Raw genomic sequence first — 21,003 nt, 5'->3', positions numbered from 1 at the left:
ACTCTTTCCTGTGGTCCCCTTAAGTGTGATCCCCTTACAGGAGTTGCTCACAATTTGGAATTTCACCCTGTACGTCAGGTCTAGGTGTGCCCTAGTGGTATCCGGTAGAGTTCTTTAAGCACAGCTCCTTGAGTACAGTTAATTGTTACTCTGAGAGACTCAAGAGACATTGTCTGCCCACATACACCCAGTGTGGGACAAATGTAGGGTAACTGCGTAGACATCTCTCTTTTCAAGGGGGACATGGGAGACACAAGAGTCACTGGTCCATAACAGTTCTCAAATTGCAAAGCAGATGTTGAATGTTCTTGATTAGGTCTCAAGGCCTAGGATAATTCTCCGTGGCTCTGTCCACCCTCTGAGTTATCCCCCCAAAGCGTGTGCTTTACAGCTGATTAGCTTTCTCTGTGTTTTTCCTAATATAATTTGGGGGGATGGTCAAAGACTTCTTTTGTCTTTCTCCCCTTCAGTTCACGCTGGCCATGTTTCCGCATATGTATTTCTTCTGAGAACTGGCTCTTCGAGAATTTTACTGACTTCCATTTCATTAGTCTAAAACACTACCCATCAATCTCTGAAATAAGCCAGTGTGCACTTGGGGCTTCAGCTGACGTAATGTTCTCACTTGAGCTCCACTGAGTGATTAATTGAGCTCCAGAGGCACACCCATAATTTTTCCTAGCACTTTTTGTTTGAATAATCCCTTTGATCCTTTCGAGTCTGAAGGTTTTAGTCCTATCTTTGATTTTTATCTTTGGACCATGTTTCCCTGATGCCTTGGATTGCTCTTCCCTCAGAAGTTATTTCTTAATTTTAGCATTGTTTTAGGTCATCGGGAAAGTCATGATGTGTTTTTCTGTATTTTTTATATATAAATGCACAGTGACTTTCTAGACAACCTAAATATTACATCTGGAGAGGCTGAAAATTTTTAAAAATTACTTTATCAAACTTTTTATTTTATTTTATTTATTTATTTTGATTTGACCAGAGAGGGACAGAGAGAAAGAGAGAGAGAGAGAGAGAGAGAGAGAGAGAGAGAGAGAGAGAGAGGGAGAGAGGGGGGGGGGGGGAGAGAGAGAGAGAGGGGGAGAGGGAGAGAGGGAGGGGGGGGAAGAGAGAAAGAGAAAGCAAGCTACCAGGTCTGGGACTCGAACCGTGGTCGGCCACATGGGAGTCCAGCACCCTCAACCACCACACTGCCTGTTGGCCCCAAGGCTGAGAATTTTGAAAATCATCAACATCCTAGCCCTTCTTGAACAGTCCTCCTTTCGGTGATCTTTTTTCTTAAATAAACAGCAAGGAAAAGCCAGGTGACACTTTGAGCACTAGTTGGAAATCTTATCTTCATCACTTAGTGACGAGGTATACTTTCTACAGTTCATTCACATAACTGCAGGCAACAGTGCTGACAAACTTTCTGCCTCTGTATAACAAGGATTTCTCTTCCAGTCCAATAACACTGTCTCATTTTTCTCCCTGTCCTCATCTCTACATCCATATCTAAGACCATGAGGCTTCTAGTAACAGTTTTTTGAATGACCTTTTGGGTTTCATCTACCCTTCTCAAAACCTGTCCCCTAGTTCCAAAGCCGTTCCCATGTGTTTGGTGTTGGTTGTGGCAGCACTCCAAGGGACTGACATCTCCATTAGTAATCTGTTGCTAATAACAAATTACCCCAGTACTGAGGAGTAACACAAGCCCTTATTTAATACAGTTTCTGAGAGACAGGATTCTGGTAGCAGCTTAGCTGGGTGGTTCTGGCTCTGGGGCTCTCGCTACCTTGCAGTCAAGCTATCAGCTGGGGTAGCAGTCATCTCAAGCTCACTCGTGGTTGCTTCACATCTCAGTTCACACAAGGGCATGAATACTAGGAGGCAGGGATTACAGGGCTGAAATGGAGGCTGGGCACCACTGTTATTACCTGTGCTAATTAATGATATCCCCACCCAAGTCTGAGACCAGAGAGTCATCCAAGACTCCTGTTCACGTACTTTTCAGTAATCACCCACTCAACCTTATGGTTATTGCCTCTTTAACATTTTCTGTATTCATTCTTCCTCGCCATGCTTACTGTTGCTGCCTTAAATGAAACCCTAGCTGTATTTCAGCTGTGTTGTTGCAGTAGACCCTTTCTTCAGTCCACTCTGCCAGCAATCTTTAAAAATGCAGATCTCGTGTTTTTGCCCAGCTGAAAAATCCTTCAGTGTAACTCATTTTCTGCAGGTGGGACAGGGCAAATCCCTGGGCATGTCTTTCTGCTTGTTTCATCAGACATGAACTTTATCCTTTATCCACATTGAGCTACTTAAAGTTTCCAATTAAAAAAAAAATTGTTCTAGGGTACATGTATTCACCAGACAGAAACAGAGAGAGAATGAGAAAGCACCCTCTGAGGGGATAGTCACACTGCAACCTATTCTCCATTTTCCTCAGGATTTTGGGCACCATGCATAAACACGTGGTGTGTTTTTCAAGTCACTGGGTCCAGGACCACACAGTTGGTCGAGTGGGATCCAGCCACCTTAAAGAGCGTGCCACTGGCCTCAAGTTTCCAAGTTTTCTACACTGCTGTTTCTTTCATTCCCTATAATCTCTACCTAATGAACTCTTGCTTTCTGTGAACCTTCAGCAGACCTTAGGTAGATCTGATTATTTCTTTTGTGCTACCTCTGTGTCTTGCATTTGACATAATTGTATTTATTCATACATCTGGTTTCTTACTGTATTTTGTTTATCTTTATACCACTGGCATTTAGTGCAGTGCTTGCCATGTAATGATTGCTCAATAAATGTTGAAGTTCAGTGTCTGGATCAGAATTTTTTTTCTTTAGTTTTTTTGCTATAGTGCACTTGCGCTTACCTAAGAGAAAGAGAGAGGGAAAGTGAGAAAGTTTCCCACAATCCCTTCTCCATTCTCTTGGAATTTTGGGCTCATGCATACACACATCTGGTGTGATTTTTAGGCTGCTGGGCCCAGGACTTGAATCACACAGTTGGTTGTGTGGGAGCCAGCCTCCTAACTTCCACACTATCGCTTGGCATTCAATCAGGGATCTTAAAACTAACTTTTCACTAGAAAACACTAGAATGATAGTTTGTGTTAAATTTTAATAATGTGAAAGCCCCGAGAATGCTGTGTTAGCAAAGCAAAGTGGAATATAATTTAAAAGTAAGAAAGAGAACAGTTAACTTACAGACCCAGTATATAGCACGGCATTATGTAAGATAAACTGTCTGCATGATTTCATTCAAATCTTTGGAATAGGGCCAGCAGGTGGCATGAGTGCCAGCAGATGGCATGATGGTCAAGGCACTGGTCTCCCGCGTGACTGACCAAGGTTTGAGTCCCAGACCCAGTGGCTTGAAGATCAGGCCAGGCACATGTGCGCACATGGCTAAAGTCCTAGTAAGGAAATGGAGGAGAGGGGATTGTGGTGTGGTCCTCCTCCCTGGGAGATGAGTCTCTCTTTCCCTCTCCCTCTCTATCCAGAGAGTGCATGCACCCTATAGTGAAACCTAAAAGCAAACAAAAAAAAAGACAACCAGTAGTGTCATGCTCTAATGGTCAAAAGTGCCACTTTACAGATGAAACACCCATGCAGTTTACATCAAGTACCAAGACAGTTTATGTAAGGTGCCAGATTCTCAGAACTGTTAGGTGGAATAGACAGAAGTCAAATCCTGGGCTAGGTGGCAGTAATGCAGCTGGACCCACGTGGGGCTCCTGGTCTACATCCTGGGACCTCTGAGCATGCGCACATGTGCTTAAGATTCAGGCTGTCTGGGAAGGGCTGATAGAATGATGACTCTATTGGGGGTGCCTGCCTCTGTGCCTTTCTCTCATGGAAGAAATACATTTAAAAAAAGAAAAAGGAGTTTGGACCCTGGTGAGCTTGGCTCCAAAGTCAAGTGTTAAGCCACCTGAGAGAACTTCAAATGATGAGACGTAGGTTGTCAGAAAAGTCATGTGTTTTTTCATATGTTTCTGTGTAAAGGTGTGTCATGATTTTTCTAATGACTCAATAAATGACATTCCATTTCTGATTTGGAGCCTACTTTATACTTAATCCCTGCTTAACAGGCTTTTTTGTGTTTTTTTTTTTTTTTTAAGTATATATGCAAACTTCCCAGTACAGGTAACCTAATCCTATAGTAGATGTTAGCATAGATTAACCAGCCCTGTATTAGTTTTTTTTTTTTCTTTTTTTCTCTTGTTGATCAAGCTCTTTTGCTTTTACATGGTGACATGCAATATCTGATATTTAGTGTGCTGTTTACACAGTTAATAGGCTGTTAATAATGAGAAAATGCAGTCTATATACAGTTTATATTTATGACTAGATTAAAATTTAATTTAAAATCTTTTTTTTCTTCCCCTAGCTGATGAAGAATTTGATGAACTGTGTTTTGAATTTGGCCTGGAACTCGATGAAATTGTACGTATTGGATATTTGTGTATTTTTAAAATATTTCATGAATAAGCTCATTTTTCAGGGGCTGATGATACATTTGTGGGCCTTGGTGAGAGAATGATGAGGCATTCGCCTAGACTTTTGGTTATATAATGATTAAGGTATTTTAAAAGTAGTGTGGGTGGGCTATTTATTTGACAAATATATTGTTAAAAATGCTTGTATTAGATTTAGTGTTCCTTATCCAGAATGCCTGGGAGCAGAAGGATTTTGGATATTTTTCAGATTGTGGAATATTTGCATGTACACAATGAGTTATCTTGGGGATAGGAGCCAAGCCTAAACAAGAAATTCATACAGGTTTTATATATACCTTATACACATAGGCTGAAGGTAATTTTATATGACAGTTATGTATTGCAGTCGTTTTTGACTGAGGTCATGAGATCAGTATGAATTATTTTACTGTGTTGTCCTGTTGGCACTCAGAAAGTTTTGGATTTTAGACTGCTTTGGATTAAGGATACTCAATCCGAATATGAGGGAACTTCAATAAGTTAATTAAAAAATGAGTTAAAATATGACTTTACTTTGGTGCAGAAAAAGTTGAAGTCCATGTATAATTTTTTTAATTCAGTTTTTGAAAGGATTTATTTATTTCATTTTATTCGTGACCGCTATTTTTCAAGTTGACCAGAGAGAGACCGAGAAAGGAAGGGAAAGTGAAAGCAAGCCTCTGGGTCTAGGACTCAAACTAGAGTTGGCCATGTGGGAGTCCAGTGCCTCAACCACCAGGCCATTTGCTCGCTCCCCATGTATAGTTTTCTTTTTTCATAATTTGCTTTTCTATGAACTTTTTGAAGACCCCCCCCCCCTTAAATTAAAGACATTGTGCTTATAATTTAAAAAAAAAATAGTGCTTTGGTTGGTGGTTATTTTTTCTTAAGGCTTCCATCACCCTGATATATTCAGTGTTTTATAACCCTGTCTTAGGTATAAAGTTAAAAATTCTTCAGGCCAAGCCAATTGGTGGTATGATAACTAAGGTGGCTGGGTGCCAGTGGCTGATGGGACAGTTCAAATCTTAGACCCATTGGCTTGAAAAACACACCAGGTACATGTGTGTGCGTGTTCAGAACTCTGAGAGGAGAGTGGAGGAGAAGGGATTGTAACATGGCCATCCCTCCTGGGTGATTCTTTCTCACTTTCTTCCTCCTTCTCTGCTATAGGCATGTACCCTATAACCAATTAAAAAACAAACAGAAATCTTTTTAAGAGATTTTTGCTATAGGGTGTGTGTGCTCGCCAGAGAGACAGAAAGTGAGAAATCATTCCCGGGGGGATGCCCATGCTGCATTCCCTTCTTCGTTCTCCTCTCAGGATCTTGGGCATCGTATGCACATGTGCCCGACATGAGTTTAAGTCGCCAGATCCAGGTCTTGAACCGTGGTTGACTATGGCAGAGTCTAGCCACGTAACCATTATGCCATCTGCTGGTTACCCCTAAAAAAATCTTAACGCTAACAAAAAAATGTTTATCATCTTGCCCTTCTTTCCTTACTGCTAGTTTACAAATGCTACAGAAAGATCATCTTTATTTTAGTGAGCATCTGTTTGCTTGGGAATTTGGCCAAGATTTCTATAGTTTGTAAATTGCTATTAATACTTTTACTAGATCTCAAAATTATGTTTGAAGCACTGTAATACTGAAGAGCAGTGGACTGGATAGCAGAACACTTGAACTGCTCCAACATTTACTGGCCCTGTGATACTGGACAATGACTTCACCTCTCTGGGTCTCTCTGAGCCTCTTTTTCATTTGCAAAATAATGGTTTTGGTTATATGGTCGTTATCAGTCCATTTCTGGCTCTGAAATTTAGGTGGTCTTAGATTTCTCTAAAACTTTTGTCAAACCCTATCTTCCACATAAGTTCTTTGCATAAATCAAGGTACTGAAAGTGAAAGATTAGGCTGCTTTGTCTTGTGTGTGTGTGTGTGTGTGTGTGTGTGTGTGTATGTAGGATTTGGTTATTTTTTTATTCAGATGTCTTCATTTCTTTGGTTATTATATTATTTCATCTTCATATATGTATTTTCTGTGGTCTGCCATTTTTTGTGAGATCAGCTTTCTTCACTGAAAAACAGCAATTTTATTACCTTGTCAAATGAATATTATTTAAATTGTAATTCTTCCTCTTCTTCCTCCTTTCTTTCCTCCTGTCTTCTCCTTAAAAGTCCTCCTCTTTTTCCCCTTCCTGCTCCTGCCTCCGGTTAAAAAAAAAATTTGCCTCCTATTAGGTTGTAAGGAAAGTCATGACATGTTTTTCTTTTTCTTTTTTTTTAAAAGAGAGATTTTTGTGGGACCAGCAGGTGGCATAATGGTAGTGTCACTGGACTCCCAGTGTGATTCGAGTCCTGGATCTGGCGGCTTAAAACTCACAACAAGTGTGTGTGCATACATGCCTAAAATCCTGAGAGGAGACTGGAGGAGAAGGGATTGCAGTGTGACCATCGCTTCTGGGGGATGATTTCTCACTTTCTGTCTCTCTGGCAAGCATGCAAGGCTCTAAAGAAAAAAAAAAAAAAAAACAGATTTTTGCTATAGGGTATGTGTGCTCGCCAGAGAGACAGAAAGTGAGAAATCACCTCCCAGGGGGAATGGCCATGCTGCAATCTCTTCTCTTCCATTCTTCTTTCAGGATTTTGGGCACATATGCACACGTTCCTAGTATGAATTTTAAGCCGCTGGGTCCTGGGACTCGAACTGCAGTCGATTATGTGGGAGTTCAGCAATGTAACCATTACACCATCTGCTGGTCCTCATGACATGTTTTTCTATGTAAAAATGCATCATGACTTTCCTGACAACCCAGTTCATTCAAGATGCGCAGGGTAGGTGTTTTTTGGAGCCTGGCACTGCCTTTCACAGTCTAGCACCATGTGTACCTGTGGTTCCTCGGGTATGACTTGAGCATGTAGTGTTAAGTGATCAAAAGTGAATTCTTCTGCATTCTGTGCATTTATAGATTATGACTCTTAATTTAGGCAATAGTTTAAATACTTATGTGGCAGTGGGAGGGCATCATGTCAAATAAAATCATAACATTTTGATAGAAATCAGTATTTTTAGCTGATTATTGGTGGTAGAGTTTGGCTAAGTGAGGTTTCCAAACAATTATAGGGTAACATTACCAATTGTAGTATCACTTTTAATCATTTTGGTTGAGAATTTCTTAAATATATTTATTTACATATAGTAAACATAAAGAATAGTTTTTTATTTTTTTATTTTTTATTTTTTTGAGAGGTTTTTGCTATAGGGCACGGGCACTCGCCAGAAAGATAGAGAGAGAGAGACAGAAAGTGAGAAATCACCCCCCAGGGAGGATGGCCACACTGCAATCCCTTTTCCATTCTCCTCTCGGAATCTTGGGCACGTACGCACATGCACCCGGTGTGAGTTTAAGCCACCGGGTCTAGGACTCAAACTGTGGTTGACTACATGGGACTCCAGCGACATAGCCATTACACTAACTGCTGGTCCCATGTTTTTTTAGGTTTTTGCCATAAGGTGCTTGCGCTCACAGGAGGCAGAGAGAAAGTGATTAATCACCCTCAGTGGGGATAGCCACAATCCCTCTCTTCCATCCTCCTTCTGGATCTTGGGCATGCGCACACACGTGTACCTGGCATGATTTTTCAAGCCACCAGGTCTGGTACTTGACCATGGTTCAAGTATCATGGTCCCATGGTCAGCCATGTAGGAGTCTAGTGCCTTAACCGTCTTCACCACCTGCTGTTGCTAAGTTACAGAATTGAACTTCCAGGCAATGCTTATCTTTAAGAAACTCTTTTATTCTCTATTATATTTGGTGATTGTCACTACATTACAAATAATTATTCTAGTGGTGGGTCTTCACTCTTCCTCTGGTTGCCCATATTCTGCTGCACTATACCTTTCTGTTACTAGGTGCCTTCCCATTGCACTTATTACATTAACCATTCTGATTTTCACCACAACTTCTGGCAATCTCTTCAGATGTTTTCTGTTTGTGTTTATATTACCACTCACATTCTCATGTTGCTTCTAGATCTGGGGACCATAGGATTTAGTTTTCAGTCATTGTCCAGTAGGAAGTAGTGTTTGTTTTATTTGGTGAATCATCTTTATTTTACCTCTTTTACATTTTTGTTGTTAGTTCTGTGTGTTCTTGGTGGTGTTTTCATTTTCATTTAGATTGGGATACACAAACGTTTTCTGTGGAAGAGCAAGATAGCAGATAATTTAGGCTTTGTATAGTATGTAATTACTGTTAAAACTCACCCTTTGCGGTGTGTAAAAGTAGATAATGTGTAAGTTAATCGGTCTGGTTGTTTTCCCATAAAACTTTGTTGACAAAAAGGGGTATCAGGCGTGATTTGATTAGTGGAGTATTTTTTTACTGATCCTTGCTTTAGTCAAATTTGTGTTGTTTTAGAATGACTGGGGGTGCTAGATGTCTGAACTTAGTGAAAACTGGGATATTTTCCTCCTTAAAACATTTTTTTAATTTGCCAGAGAGTGTATGTGCTCACCAGAGAGAGACAGAGAAAGAGAAAGTGCAAAAGCACCCCCCACGGGGGCTGGTCATGCTGTAGTCTCTTCTCCATTTCTTCCTCCTTTCGGGATTTTGAGCAGGCCAGCACACACACACACACACACACACACGCACACGCACACACAGCTCTTGTGTTTCTCAAGCCTTCAGTCCAAGGACTTAAACTGCGCTGTTGCCCATGTGTAATCCAGCCACCTGTGCTACCACGCCTCAGATCAGCCTTTGTCTATTGTGATTATAGCATTGAGTATTTCATGTTTCTGTTGTGGATGTAACAGACTCATGTTTTTGTTGCAGAAAAGAACACATTTTATGTAAATACTGCCTTATTGGGCTAACGACCACTTTTTACAAATTTAGATTTACTTAGTCTTATTAAATTTTTTTTTTTGGCTGTTTCAGACTTCTGAGAAGGAAATAATAAGTAAGGAACAAGGCAATGTCAAGGCACAGGGGGCCTCCGATGTTGTTCTTTACAAAATTGATGTCCCTGCCAATAGATACGATCTCCTATGTCTGGAAGGATTGGTTCGAGGACTTCAGGTTTTCAAAGAAAGGTAAGAAAATATATTATTAAATACGTTGCTAAGTTGGGTCTTTTCTCTTCCATTGCTGTCAGTATTAGCAATTGTATCTAAGGTTCTAGGAAAAAGACTTGTACAAGTCACAGCTTTAGGTCTGCATAGAAGGAAGGTTAGAGAATGAGATTCATGTAGTTTGTAGTCATTTGAAAATTTATGTAACTATCAAGTTATAGCCTCATTTTAGAAGCTTTTTTTAAAACTTGAAGTCAATGATTTTATCGATTCTTAAAAAATTCTTTAGCTGGGACCAGCAGTTGATGTAATGGCTATGTTGCTGGACTCCCATGTAGTTGACTACGGTTCGAGTCCCAGACCCAGCGACTTAAACTCATGACGGAAGTGTGTGTGTGTGTGTGTGTGTGTGTGTGCTCAAGATCCCAAAAGGAGAATGGAGGAGAAAGGATTGCAGCGTGGCCATCCCCCCCTGGGGGGTGATTTCTCGCTGTCTGTCTCTCTTTCTGGCGAGCGCACACGCCCTATAGCAAAAACCTCTCAAAAAAAAAATTCTATAGCTGATTTGTTTGAATTCCCTCAGTAATCTTATCAGAATGGACTGTTCATTAGATTTGTTAGAATTTGGGAGGAAAAGTAGAGATAGCAATACTTTATAGGCTTTTAAGAATTCTGAGAATTCCATTCTTTTAAGGAAGCTCAGGAGTAGACTTGCTAACTGTCAAGTTGATTATCTAGGGATGGCTAAGATCTCTGGTGGGTTAATTGGCCTTTCTAGTTTCAGTCTCCTAATTTAAGATCCCTTATTACTCTTTGTAGTAGATAAAGAACATGATGAATATATAAAGTGAAAAGGTGAAGAAAATAACAGCTATCAAGAATAATTGTTTTTGTTTTTGATTGCTTATGTATTATCTTCTTCTAGTTGATGGACTAGGCTTTGAAAGAATAACAACTTCTAGTTGATGGACTAGGCTTTGAAACTGAGGCTTCAGATGAATGATAGGTGTTGGTGAAAAGATGATTATTTAGTTAAAATTTGAGGGTTGACCCTGTTAATTCCTTACCTGGTGATCAGATGTTTATATTGGTTTTTTTTAGGGAAAGTCATGATGCATTTTTACATAGAAAAACGTAGAAAAAATTGTCATGATTTTCCCAACAATCTACTATTTCAGGGTCAGCAATAACCCCTTAGAGTATGGTTCCCAAACCCACTTGATCACAATCTGTATTTTTAGTAGGTATTTCATGTACTTTTTATGATTAGACAGAGTCAGGAAAGTGACTTAAATTCTTTGCTATTCAAGTGTGGTGCATGGATTAGCAGAGTCTGCATCCACCGAGAGATCGTCAGAAGTACAGAACTTCAGATTCTACCCAGACCTGTTGAATCAGAAACTGAGGTTTAACAAACTCCCTGCTGATTGTTAACACGTGGAATTTTTAAAAAAGAATTATTTTATTTAATTTTATTAGTTAATTTATTTTTAATTTGACCAGAGAGAGACAGAGCAAGAGAAAGAGAGAGAGCAAGAGAGAGAGACAGAGAGCGAAAGTGAGAAAGCAAGCCACCAGATCTGGGACTCAAACTGCAGTTGGCCATGTGGGAGTCCAGCACCCTTAACTACCATGCCACCTACTGGTCCAGACACATTGAAATTTGAGAAGCACTGCATTGACAGGAGTCTGTTTTGTGTTTTGTGTGTGTGTGTGTGTGTGTGTTGTTTTTCTGTTTTTGCTGGAGGGTGTATGCACTCATTAGAGAGAGACAGAGAGATCGAGAGAGGAAGAGGAGAAAACACCTCTCACAGGGAATGGTTACAGCGCTATCCCTTCTCCTGTCTTTTTCTCCTTTTGAGATTTTGGGCACACAGGCATACGTGCCCATTACATTTTTCAAGCCTTTGGTTGCCATGTGGGAGGTGGCTGCCTTAACCACCAGGCCTCCGAGCTGGCCTAGAATTTTTAATAAGCCCATTTGTTTTCAGAAGCTCAGAATCTCACTGCTGTAATAAAACTTAAAGGTGATCTAATTGAGCACCCGGTTGATGTCTACATACCCTTTAAACTATTACTTAGTTAATGTTTTTATAGCTGGGACCCTAGTGGTAGGAAATTCATACCATAAGGTATCCTATATCATTTTGGGGCAACTTTAAATGTTAGAAAGTTGGTTAATCTTTTTTTGTTGTTGTTGTTGATAAGGTTTTTGCTATAGGGCACACATGCTTTCTGGAGAGAGACAGAGAAAAAGAGGTGAGAAATCGCCCCTCGGGAGGATAGCCACATCGCAATCCCTTCTCTTGGAATTTTGGGCATGTGTACACACATGCCTGGAGTGATTTTTAAAAAAAAAATTTTTTTTTAATTGAACTTTAATTAATTAATTAATTTTAATTTGACTAAAGAGGGACATAGTGAGTGAAAGAGAGAGAGGGGGAAGATGAGAAAGCAAACTGCCAGGTCCAGGACTGGAACCACAGTTGACCATTTGGGAGTCCAGCACCCTTAACCACCATGGCACCTGCCAGCCCCATCTGTTGTGATTTTTAAGCTACCAGGTCTGAGACTCAATTGTGAAGTTAGCAAATTAAAACAGAACAAGAAAAAATGGCCAGTTAAAAAAAAAAATTAGGGACCAGTAGTTGGCATAATGGCTATGTTGCTGGACTCCCATGTGGTCAACTGTGGTTTGAGTCTTGGGCCCAAGATCCCGAGAGGAGAACGGAGGAGAAGGGATTGTGGTGTGGCCATCTCCCCTGAGGGGTGATTTCTCGCTTTCTGTCTCTCTGTCTCTCTCTGTCTTTCTGGTGAGCGCATGCGCCCTATAGCAAAAACCTCTTGAAAAAAAAGGAAAACAACATTAAATGGGGCTAGCAGGTGACTGGCCTTTTTTAAAAGTTTATTAATTAATTTTTTTTTTTAACTTTCAGCCAAAATTTGACTTGTTGTAGCTCCATGCATTGTCCTAATTTTGTTCATTTTGTATACTTAATAGTTACAGCATACAATATGATTAACTTATCAAATATTCTGATTAATTGAGTAATTTCATTTTAATATTATTTTAGGATAAAAGCTCCAGTGTATAAACGGGTTATGCCTAGTGGAGAAATCCAGAAATTGGTTATGACAGAACAGGTAATAGTATAAATTATTATTTTCTTTTTTAAAAAATTTCTTTTCAGTTTATATCTCTAAGGTCAGAAAGAAAAAGAAATCTAACCTTTTGCCAAATCACATTTTATTTGATTATTTGCAGAAATGGATTTGTATTTAGCTTTTAGCTCTTAAAATTTGTTTTCACCAAGAACTGAGAAATAACTGTGTTTCTGTTTTCTATTAATGATTTTGAAAATAATGTCAAATGCTTATTTAAAAACATTTGAGATCTAATTGTTTAAATTTTGGGAGGATTATTTGGAAAAACCAAGAACTATGTGCAAACTGTTAAAGAATAATTTTTCTTAATTGCTACATTGCCAGAAATCTTACTGAATTGCGGATTTCATGAGGGTGGAGGCTTTGTCTCTTGTTCATTACTTTATTACTTGTTGATTGAATAAATGAATATATACTTGTTTTAATGAAAATTTGCCACAGTGTCAGGTGTGCAGCTACCCTTCTATTACAAGCTGTTTTTGTTACGAAAAGCTTTGAATTTACTATCTCTAATGATATTATAAATTTCAGACAGCTAAAGTACGTCCTTTTGCAGTAGCAGCAGTTCTCCGAAATATAAAGTTTACTAAAGATCGATATGACAGCTTCATCGAACTTCAAGAGAAGTTACATCAGAATATTTGCAGGTTTGTAGTTGCATCTTCTTTCCTCCTTGCCCTCTCCCCTCTCACTCTCCTTCTTATCCCATTTTCTCTTACTCCTTCCACCTTCCTCCCTCTATCCATCTTTCCTTTTCTTCCTTCTCTGCAGATTTCAAAACATTTCTCCATTAACGATGCATGAGAGTAACAAGAGCTTAACTTTGCTTTAGCAGATAAGACATTTGTTACTGCTTATAAATGATATATGCATGGAAAATGCAGCGTGTTTTTAATTATTTATTTATTTATTTATTAGTTGTTTTTTTTTTTTTTTTTTTTTTTTTTTGGCTATAGTGCATATGCACTTGCCATAGAGAGACACAGAGGGAAAGTGAGAAAGCACCCCCTATGGCGACACCGTAATCCCTTCTCCTATAGTCTCCTTTTTTGGGTTTTGGTCACACACGCATATGTACCTAGTGTGACTTTTAGGCCACCAGGTCCAGGACTGGAACTGCACAGCTGGCCATGTGGAATCCAATGCCTTAACCACCATGCTACCTGCTGGTTCTGCATTTTTATTTTTTAAATAATTGTAGTTCACTAAACTATAGAGAGTAATTGTGACTTGTGGGTATAGGACAGTCAAAGGACAGAGTAGAGGGAGAACCCTGGCGAAAAATTATTTAAAATGAAAATCATAGAGGTCACCAGGTGGCATTGTGGTCAAAGTGTTGTATTCCCACATGACTGACACAATTCATGTTGTGGACCTGGCAGCTTGAAAATCAGGCCACATATGTGTGTGTGTGAGTGTGTGTGTGACTAGAATCCCAGGAAGAGAATGGAGAAGAAATTGTGGCATGGCGATCCTCTCTGGAGTAATTTCTCACTTTCCCTCTCATTGTCTCTCTCTCTGTCTCTCTGGCGAGTGCACTTGTCCTATGGCAAAAGAAAAAAAAATAATTAATTGAAATAGAAGTAAAATAAAAAAAAATTAAAATCACACCTGTGGTTAAGCTCAAAGGGTTTTTTCCTATAACAACTTTGCTTATATGTTATGAGCAAAGAGTTTATATGTTAGTGTGTTAATATGTTGTTATTAAACAAAACAAGAATTTAAATATAATTTCAAAATTAGATTTCTGACAAGAATAGGTGTAGCTAGTAAATGGTTGAAACAGCTTATCTCTTCTGGACAAACTTTAAGAATCTATTTTAATCTAAGTCAGAAGGCATTTCCTAACTTAATTTAACATTAAGCTCCTAACACTTGGTATTTCTGGAAATTATGAGCTTTTTCTAAGGGGAAGAATAGAACACATCCCAATACTCACGTTTGCCAGGAGTCCTTTTTTGTCAGTAAATCTTAATTAACTTTAGTGAGCTTTTGAAGTTAATGTTTTTCAAGAAACATATCCATTTTGTCTTTAGTTATCAGAGTTATTGGTGTAAAGCTGTTCATAATGTTTCTTTTCCCTTTTAGTTTCTATAGTGTCTGTAGTATTGTCACCTCTTTCATTTCTGTGTCTTCTTTTTTTCCCCTACAGTATAGCTCAAGATTTAGTTTTATAGATCTTTCAAAGAATCAATTTTTGGTTTAATTGATTTTCCCATTTTCCAATGATCAAGTAGTGCTCTTTCTAGGACCAATTAGTCCTTACTGCTTAAGCAAAGCCCTTTTCTGTACTCCATATATTACCACAGTAACAATGAAGTTTTCAGTCTCTGTGAGCATGGAGCGCTGTTCTCTGTAATCCTCTTAGTGCTTCTTTTCCTGAGATTGGGTTACTTTGTTCTTCACCCATGTGTTGATTAATACTTAGCTCATTAATATTTGAGAAGGACCCTTCGTGTATTTTGAGTTCTTTCTTTGTGTAGCTCTCTGGTGTTCCCCAGTGCTCTTGTTCAGTGTACTCTGGCCATCTCGGCCTAGACTCTCAGCTCTCTTTCTTTCCTATCTTGCAGTCTGGAAACGCTGTGGAGGCAGTAAGCTGGGACAGTCAGAGGAAACAGCCTCATTTGCTTCCTGTCTCTTAGAAATTGCTGCCCTTCATTGCCTGCTGTCCAGTCTTCGAAACACTATTATTTCATATATTTTGCTCATTTCTTGGTTGTTTCAGGCAAAAGTAAATCTATGTTATTCTGTCTTTGCTGGAAATTAACAGTGCATTTTGTGCTTTTTTTTTTTTTTTTTAACTGCCTATTTCTATTTTCCATTTAATTCCTCTTTAAAATAATTTTTCTCTCTTTTTTTAGAAGTTTATTTATTTCATGAGACAAAGGGAGAGATAAACAATCACCCTCAACAGAATCTTGTCATATCACAGCCCTGCTCCTGCCCTCCAGTCAGCTAGGGTGAAAGATGTGTGTATGTATGCACATAACTTGTGCCAGGTCAACCCAGGATCTAAACTGTGCTCTTCCACGTAGCTTTAGCACTGCAGAGTGTTGTTCTTCTGCCTGTACCACTGCTGCGTGTAGTACCTCTTTCTTCTGATACTTCCTTTCTATTTATGTGTATACCTTCCCATAATTCTTGACCCCCCTTTTTTTTGTAATAGGTTTAAAAATCAGTGTGGCCATGTCAAAAGCTGGGACATCTTGGGGCCAGCAGGTGACAAGGTGGTTAAGGGCACTGGACTCCCACATGGCCGACCATGGTTTGAGTCTTGAACCTGGTGGCTTGCTTTCTCACTTTTCTCTAGCTCTGTTTCTCTCTGGTCAAATTAAAATAAATAAATAAGTAAAGTTAAATAAGATAATTTTTAAAAAAAAAAAAAAAGCTGGGACATCTTAGTAAGGGTTTCTTTCAACTGGTTTTGTCTGGAGTATGAGTTACATTTTATGTTTCTTTTCATGTTTGTAGTGAAGAAGCTCCTGCTTCTGTTAATTTCTCTGAAAAGTAGTTTTTGTTCCTGCAGGCAAAAACTATTGAATATTTACCTATTATAGACTTTGACCCTAAACACTTGGCTAGACTAGATCTCACTAGATCTTTGCAATTGACAGCAACTCAGTTTTTTTTTTCTCAGTTCTTTCATCTTTTATGTATGGCTTTTTTTTTAAAGGAAGACTTTAAAATGTTTTCCAATATGATAGATAATGTCTTGATTTCTATTTTTATTTTTTTCATAGCTTTCTATATTTGAGAAATTAAACTATTTTTCTGTTCATGTATTATAATCTTTTTCTATCAGTTTATCTTTTGACCTTTGGAATCATTCAGGTATACTCCACAATTATAAGCATATTCTCCTATATTTTCTTTGAGTAAGTTTAAAGATACCTTTTTCAAGTATGTATATTTACCTTTTGTTTTTCTTTGATTCATTTGAAACATATTTGATTGATTTGAAGTTTTAATTTTAGTGATGTTTTGAGGTACTGTTTCAAGATTGAGAGGCCAATATTATTGTTTAAGTAAACACAGAACCCAGACTTTCTTATCCTTGGATTTGTCAAATTTGTTTTTTCTTTTTGTCTTTGCCATAGGGCGTTTATGCTGGAGACAGACAGTAAGAGGGAAAGTGAGCATTCACCCCTTAGGGGGATGGCGACAGTACAGTCTTTCTCCCTGCTTCTCCTCTCAGGAGTTTGGGCATGCACGCACACACGCCCCATGTGATTTTCAAGTCCCCAGGTCCAGAACCTGAACAGTGGTCGACCACCACCTTAACCTCCACACAACCTCCTGGCCCTGGGTTTATCATCTTCTTTATAACTCACGGAGCATATAACTGATTGAGTGAAGTAAAGTAAGGTTTATTTTTGCTTGTCAGCTATTCTGTTCAGTTTATTGATATGTTTGTTAAAATTCTAGTTCACCAGTCTTGGAAGTTGAACAAAATTTAGTATTATGCGTAATTTGTTTTGAGTATATGTGGTTAAAGATAAATTCTCAAGTATGTGTGTATATACATTTTAGAGTAATTTTAAGGAATCTTGGGAACACAAATTTTGACCAAGTTTGTCTTTTTGAATCGACTGTTAAGCTTAGAGCCAGATTTGTTTACCCTCCCTGGTAAGAGTTTGGCCTTTAGATTTGATTTAATGTTAGCATTTCCTGGCTCTGTTTTATATCCCTACTTCTCTTTCCTTCCTTATTGACTGATTTTAATTGCCAGAGGGTGTGCATTTACCAGAGGGAGACAGAGAGAGGGGGAGAAAGAAAGATGGGGGTAGAGAGCGAAAGCATCCCCCTACCCCCAGTGCAACGAGGTCACACTTCAATCTGTTCTCCTCTATTTCTTTATCTCGTTGGGATTTTGAGCACTCATATACAGGCACCCAGAGTGGTTTCCAAACTCCTGGGACTCGAACTATTGTTGGTCATGTGAGATTCAGCTGCCATAACCACTAGGCTATGAGTGGCCTGCTTCTGTATTTTTCTCTTTCACTTTGTAGCTTGCGGTAAATTTCTGAATTACAGGACCAGCAGGTGGTGTGGTGGTTAAAGGTGCTGGATTCCCATATTGCTGACCTTGGTTTGAGTCCCTGACCTGGTGGTTTGCTGTCTCACTTTCCCTTTCTCTCTCTCTTTCTCTGGTCAAATAATAATAATAATAATAATAATAATAATAATAGTAATACTAATTAATAACAAATAGAATTAAATAAATAATTCTTTTTTAAAAACCTTTTAAAAAAATTCCTGAGTTACCTCAGATCCTTGTGGATAAACTAGAACAGTGCAATTAATAACTTTTGAACTTTTGTTATATATTAAAGTTAATTTTAAATTAATTCATTATGTACTAAAGTAAACTTTTAAGTATATGAAGTAAACCTGTAAACTTTAAGAAAACTAAATTTTTTTCACTGCTTAAGTAATACAACTATATGATGTAAAATTGAGGAAAATAGAAAAAACTCAAGAAAACTCCCAGCAACTTGGTAGTTTTTCCTTATTTAATCAAATACTTATACTAACTTGAGAATATTAAGAAGAAATAGGTTAAAGAAGAAGGTAAGGGAATGTCGACTTTGAAAATGTTTTAGTGGGCCAGCAGGTGATGTGGTGATTAAGGCTCTGGACTCCCACATGACCAACCATGGTTCTAGTCCTGGACCTGGCAGCTTGCTTTCTCATTTCCCCTCTTTCTCTCTCTGGTGAGTGGTGTGCCCTTTGGCAAATTGGAATGATAAATAACATTAAATAAATCATTCTTTTTTTTAAAAACGTAAATGTTCTAGTAACCTAATACCTGGGAAAACATAGTGGCAAGGAATTTTCTTCAGCTACTGAAATAACATATTTTAAGTAACTTTATAATTTCTCATTACTTTTTTTAAATGATTATGAGAATTTGTTTATTATGTACCACTAAAATGCCATATAGTAGCAACAGGCTATTTAAGGAAAGCCTTTAAAATAAAATTTTTAAACATACAGTTTATGTTTTTCTTTTTCTTTTACTCAACTTTATTTATTTATTTTTAATTTGACCAGAGCAATACACACACATACACACACAGAGAGAGGGAGAGAGAGAGGGAGAGGGAGAAGGAGGGAGAGAAAGCAAACCGCCAGGTCTGGGACTCCAACCACAATTGGTCATGTGGGAGTCCAGTGCTCTTAACCACCACGCCACCTGCCAGCCCTCCAGTTTATGTTATCTGTAGAAATTAAAATCTCCTTCCTTCTGCTTTTGTCCCCTCCCCCCCAACATTTAGGAAAAGAGCCTTGGTTGCTATTGGTACTCATGATTTGGACACTGTGTCAGGGCCATTCACTTACACTGCAAAGCGTCCTTCAGACATCAAATTCAGACCCTTAAATAAGACCAAGGAATATACAGCTTGTGAACTGATGAACATATATAAGGTAAGTATCCTGTTTTATTGAATAATAGCTTTATGTAAATCATGAAATTCCAGTACAATAGCAATATCTGGACACCAATCTAGAAATATGGCTTCATCTGACCTTGAGGGAGCTTGCTATCTTTTCTCTTTTCTCTTTTTTTTTTTGGATTATTTTATTTAACTTTATTTATTTATTTTTATTTGGACCAGAGAGAGAGAGTGAAAGTGAGAAAGCAAGCCACCAGGTCCAGGACTCAAACCATGGTTGACCATGTGGGAGTCCACAACCCTTAACCACCACGCCACTGGCTAGCCCCAAGCTTGGAATCTTGAAGAATCTTTGTTTTAGATTTTTGCCATAGGGCGTGTACTTGCTAGAGAGATACAGAGAGGAAAAGTGAGAAAACAGCCGTCAGGGCGATGGCCATGCTGCAGTCTGTTCTCCATTTTCCTCTCGGGATTTTGGGCATGCACGCTTATGTACTTGGTATGTCTTTTTTCAGGCTGCTGAGTCTAAGACTTGAACCGTGGAGTCGCCATGTGTGGTCCAGCTGCCTTAATCTCCACACCACCTGGTGGCTCCTTAAATAATTTAAGAACACAATTTTGAACAAGTTTATCTTTCTGAATTAACTGTTAGGAAGCTTAGAATCAAATTTAATACCCTCCTGGTAAGACTTAGTCTAGTTTTGTTTATTATTACTTATTTAACTTGTAGGATGATTTTAACTTACAACTAAGATTGAGAACCACTGAAGCAGACCATACCACATTGTAGTTTTCATATTTGGGTATAATGAAAACTCATATAAGAAGAAAGAACAGTTAGATATAGCTACTTTTTTTTTTCTCTTCTTGGTGAGAAATAGAATTTACAAAATATCTACCTTCCATTTATTGGCATTTTAGAGTCCCAACAGTAAAAGGGAATTCAGTAGTCATTTTCAATTGCATACAGCAAATAGAAATGATGAGTTATCATTTGGAAAAAAACAGCTGTTATTCTTGGTCCGATTTGCAAGTGATTTTTTTTCTTGTTTATCTAAACAGTTTTGTGATGTTTTATGTTTTGTTTGAGATGATTAAGACATACTAGTGCAAATATATTTTCCCTCTTGAAAAATTCAGTTGTGTTCTAGTAGAAGATGAGGTTGTATGAAGGATGTTTAGATTTTAATTTATATTAGAAAATTTTATAAATTTAGAGCCTTCTCTAATTTGGTACTATTTTAATTTCTTTTTCCTGACTTTTCCCTCTTTATTTGGTCAGTATGTAAACTAATTATAGTGGTTAGAAAAAAGGGACTAATGTTTTTTTAATTTTTTTCAGACTGACAACCATCTTAAACATTATTTACATATCATAGAGAGTAAACCCTTGTACCCAGTTATCTATGATAGTAATGGAGTCGTTCTTTCAATGCCTCCAATCATCAATGGTGAGTATTTTATAGGCATTTATCCTTCAGGGTTTCAGTAGCACTCTCAATGGACTTGGCTGGATCAAATCAAGTAACTCCTAATCTGAGACTCTCAGGTCTTCTTTAGATTTAGTTTTAGTAGTTCTTTCCATTTATTTCTTCAGCAATGTTATACTGGTGATTTTTATATGCATTTATAAATATGTCCTGATGCCATTCAGTGAGTTCTATTATATTCCTCGAAAGGGTGCTGATGTTCTAGATTTTTAGAAGGTAATTCACTTGATTAAACTCAAAGTCAGACTCAGTCTTACCTTTAGTTTTATAGTTAAACTATAACTTTTTTTAGGGACCAACAGTTGGTATAATGGCTATGTTGCTGGACTCCCATGTCATCGACCGCGGTTTGAGTCCTGGACCCAGTGGTTTAAACTCACACCAGGAGCGTGTGCATGT

The 21,003-nt window shown here is 38.3% G+C and overlaps 1 protein-coding gene across 1 annotated transcript in view; it reads left to right on the top strand.

Annotated features, from left to right (window-relative positions):
* Window positions 1-4,384: 4,384 nt before the first annotated feature.
* The window catches only part of FARSB (phenylalanyl-tRNA synthetase subunit beta), a gene marked incomplete at its 5' end in the record, with an annotated part of 90,527 nt that continues 73,908 nt past the window's right edge, over window positions 4,385-21,003 (top strand). The window contains 6 exon segments of the mRNA XM_014584972.1: window positions 4,385-4,440; window positions 9,418-9,572; window positions 12,626-12,695; window positions 13,248-13,363; window positions 18,995-19,145; window positions 20,457-20,565. Of these exon segments, the coding sequence (XP_014440458.1) occupies window positions 4,385-4,440; window positions 9,418-9,572; window positions 12,626-12,695; window positions 13,248-13,363; window positions 18,995-19,145; window positions 20,457-20,565 (657 nt within the window).

Source organism: Tupaia chinensis, unplaced genomic scaffold (genome assembly GCF_000334495.1).
Source record: "Tupaia chinensis unplaced genomic scaffold, TupChi_1.0 Scaffold148296_1, whole genome shotgun sequence".
In the NCBI taxonomy this organism is placed as follows: Eukaryota; Metazoa; Chordata; class Mammalia; order Scandentia; family Tupaiidae; genus Tupaia; species Tupaia belangeri.
The sequence above is the reverse complement of the archived record's forward strand: the minus strand, read 5'-3'. Positions and strand labels throughout refer to the sequence as shown.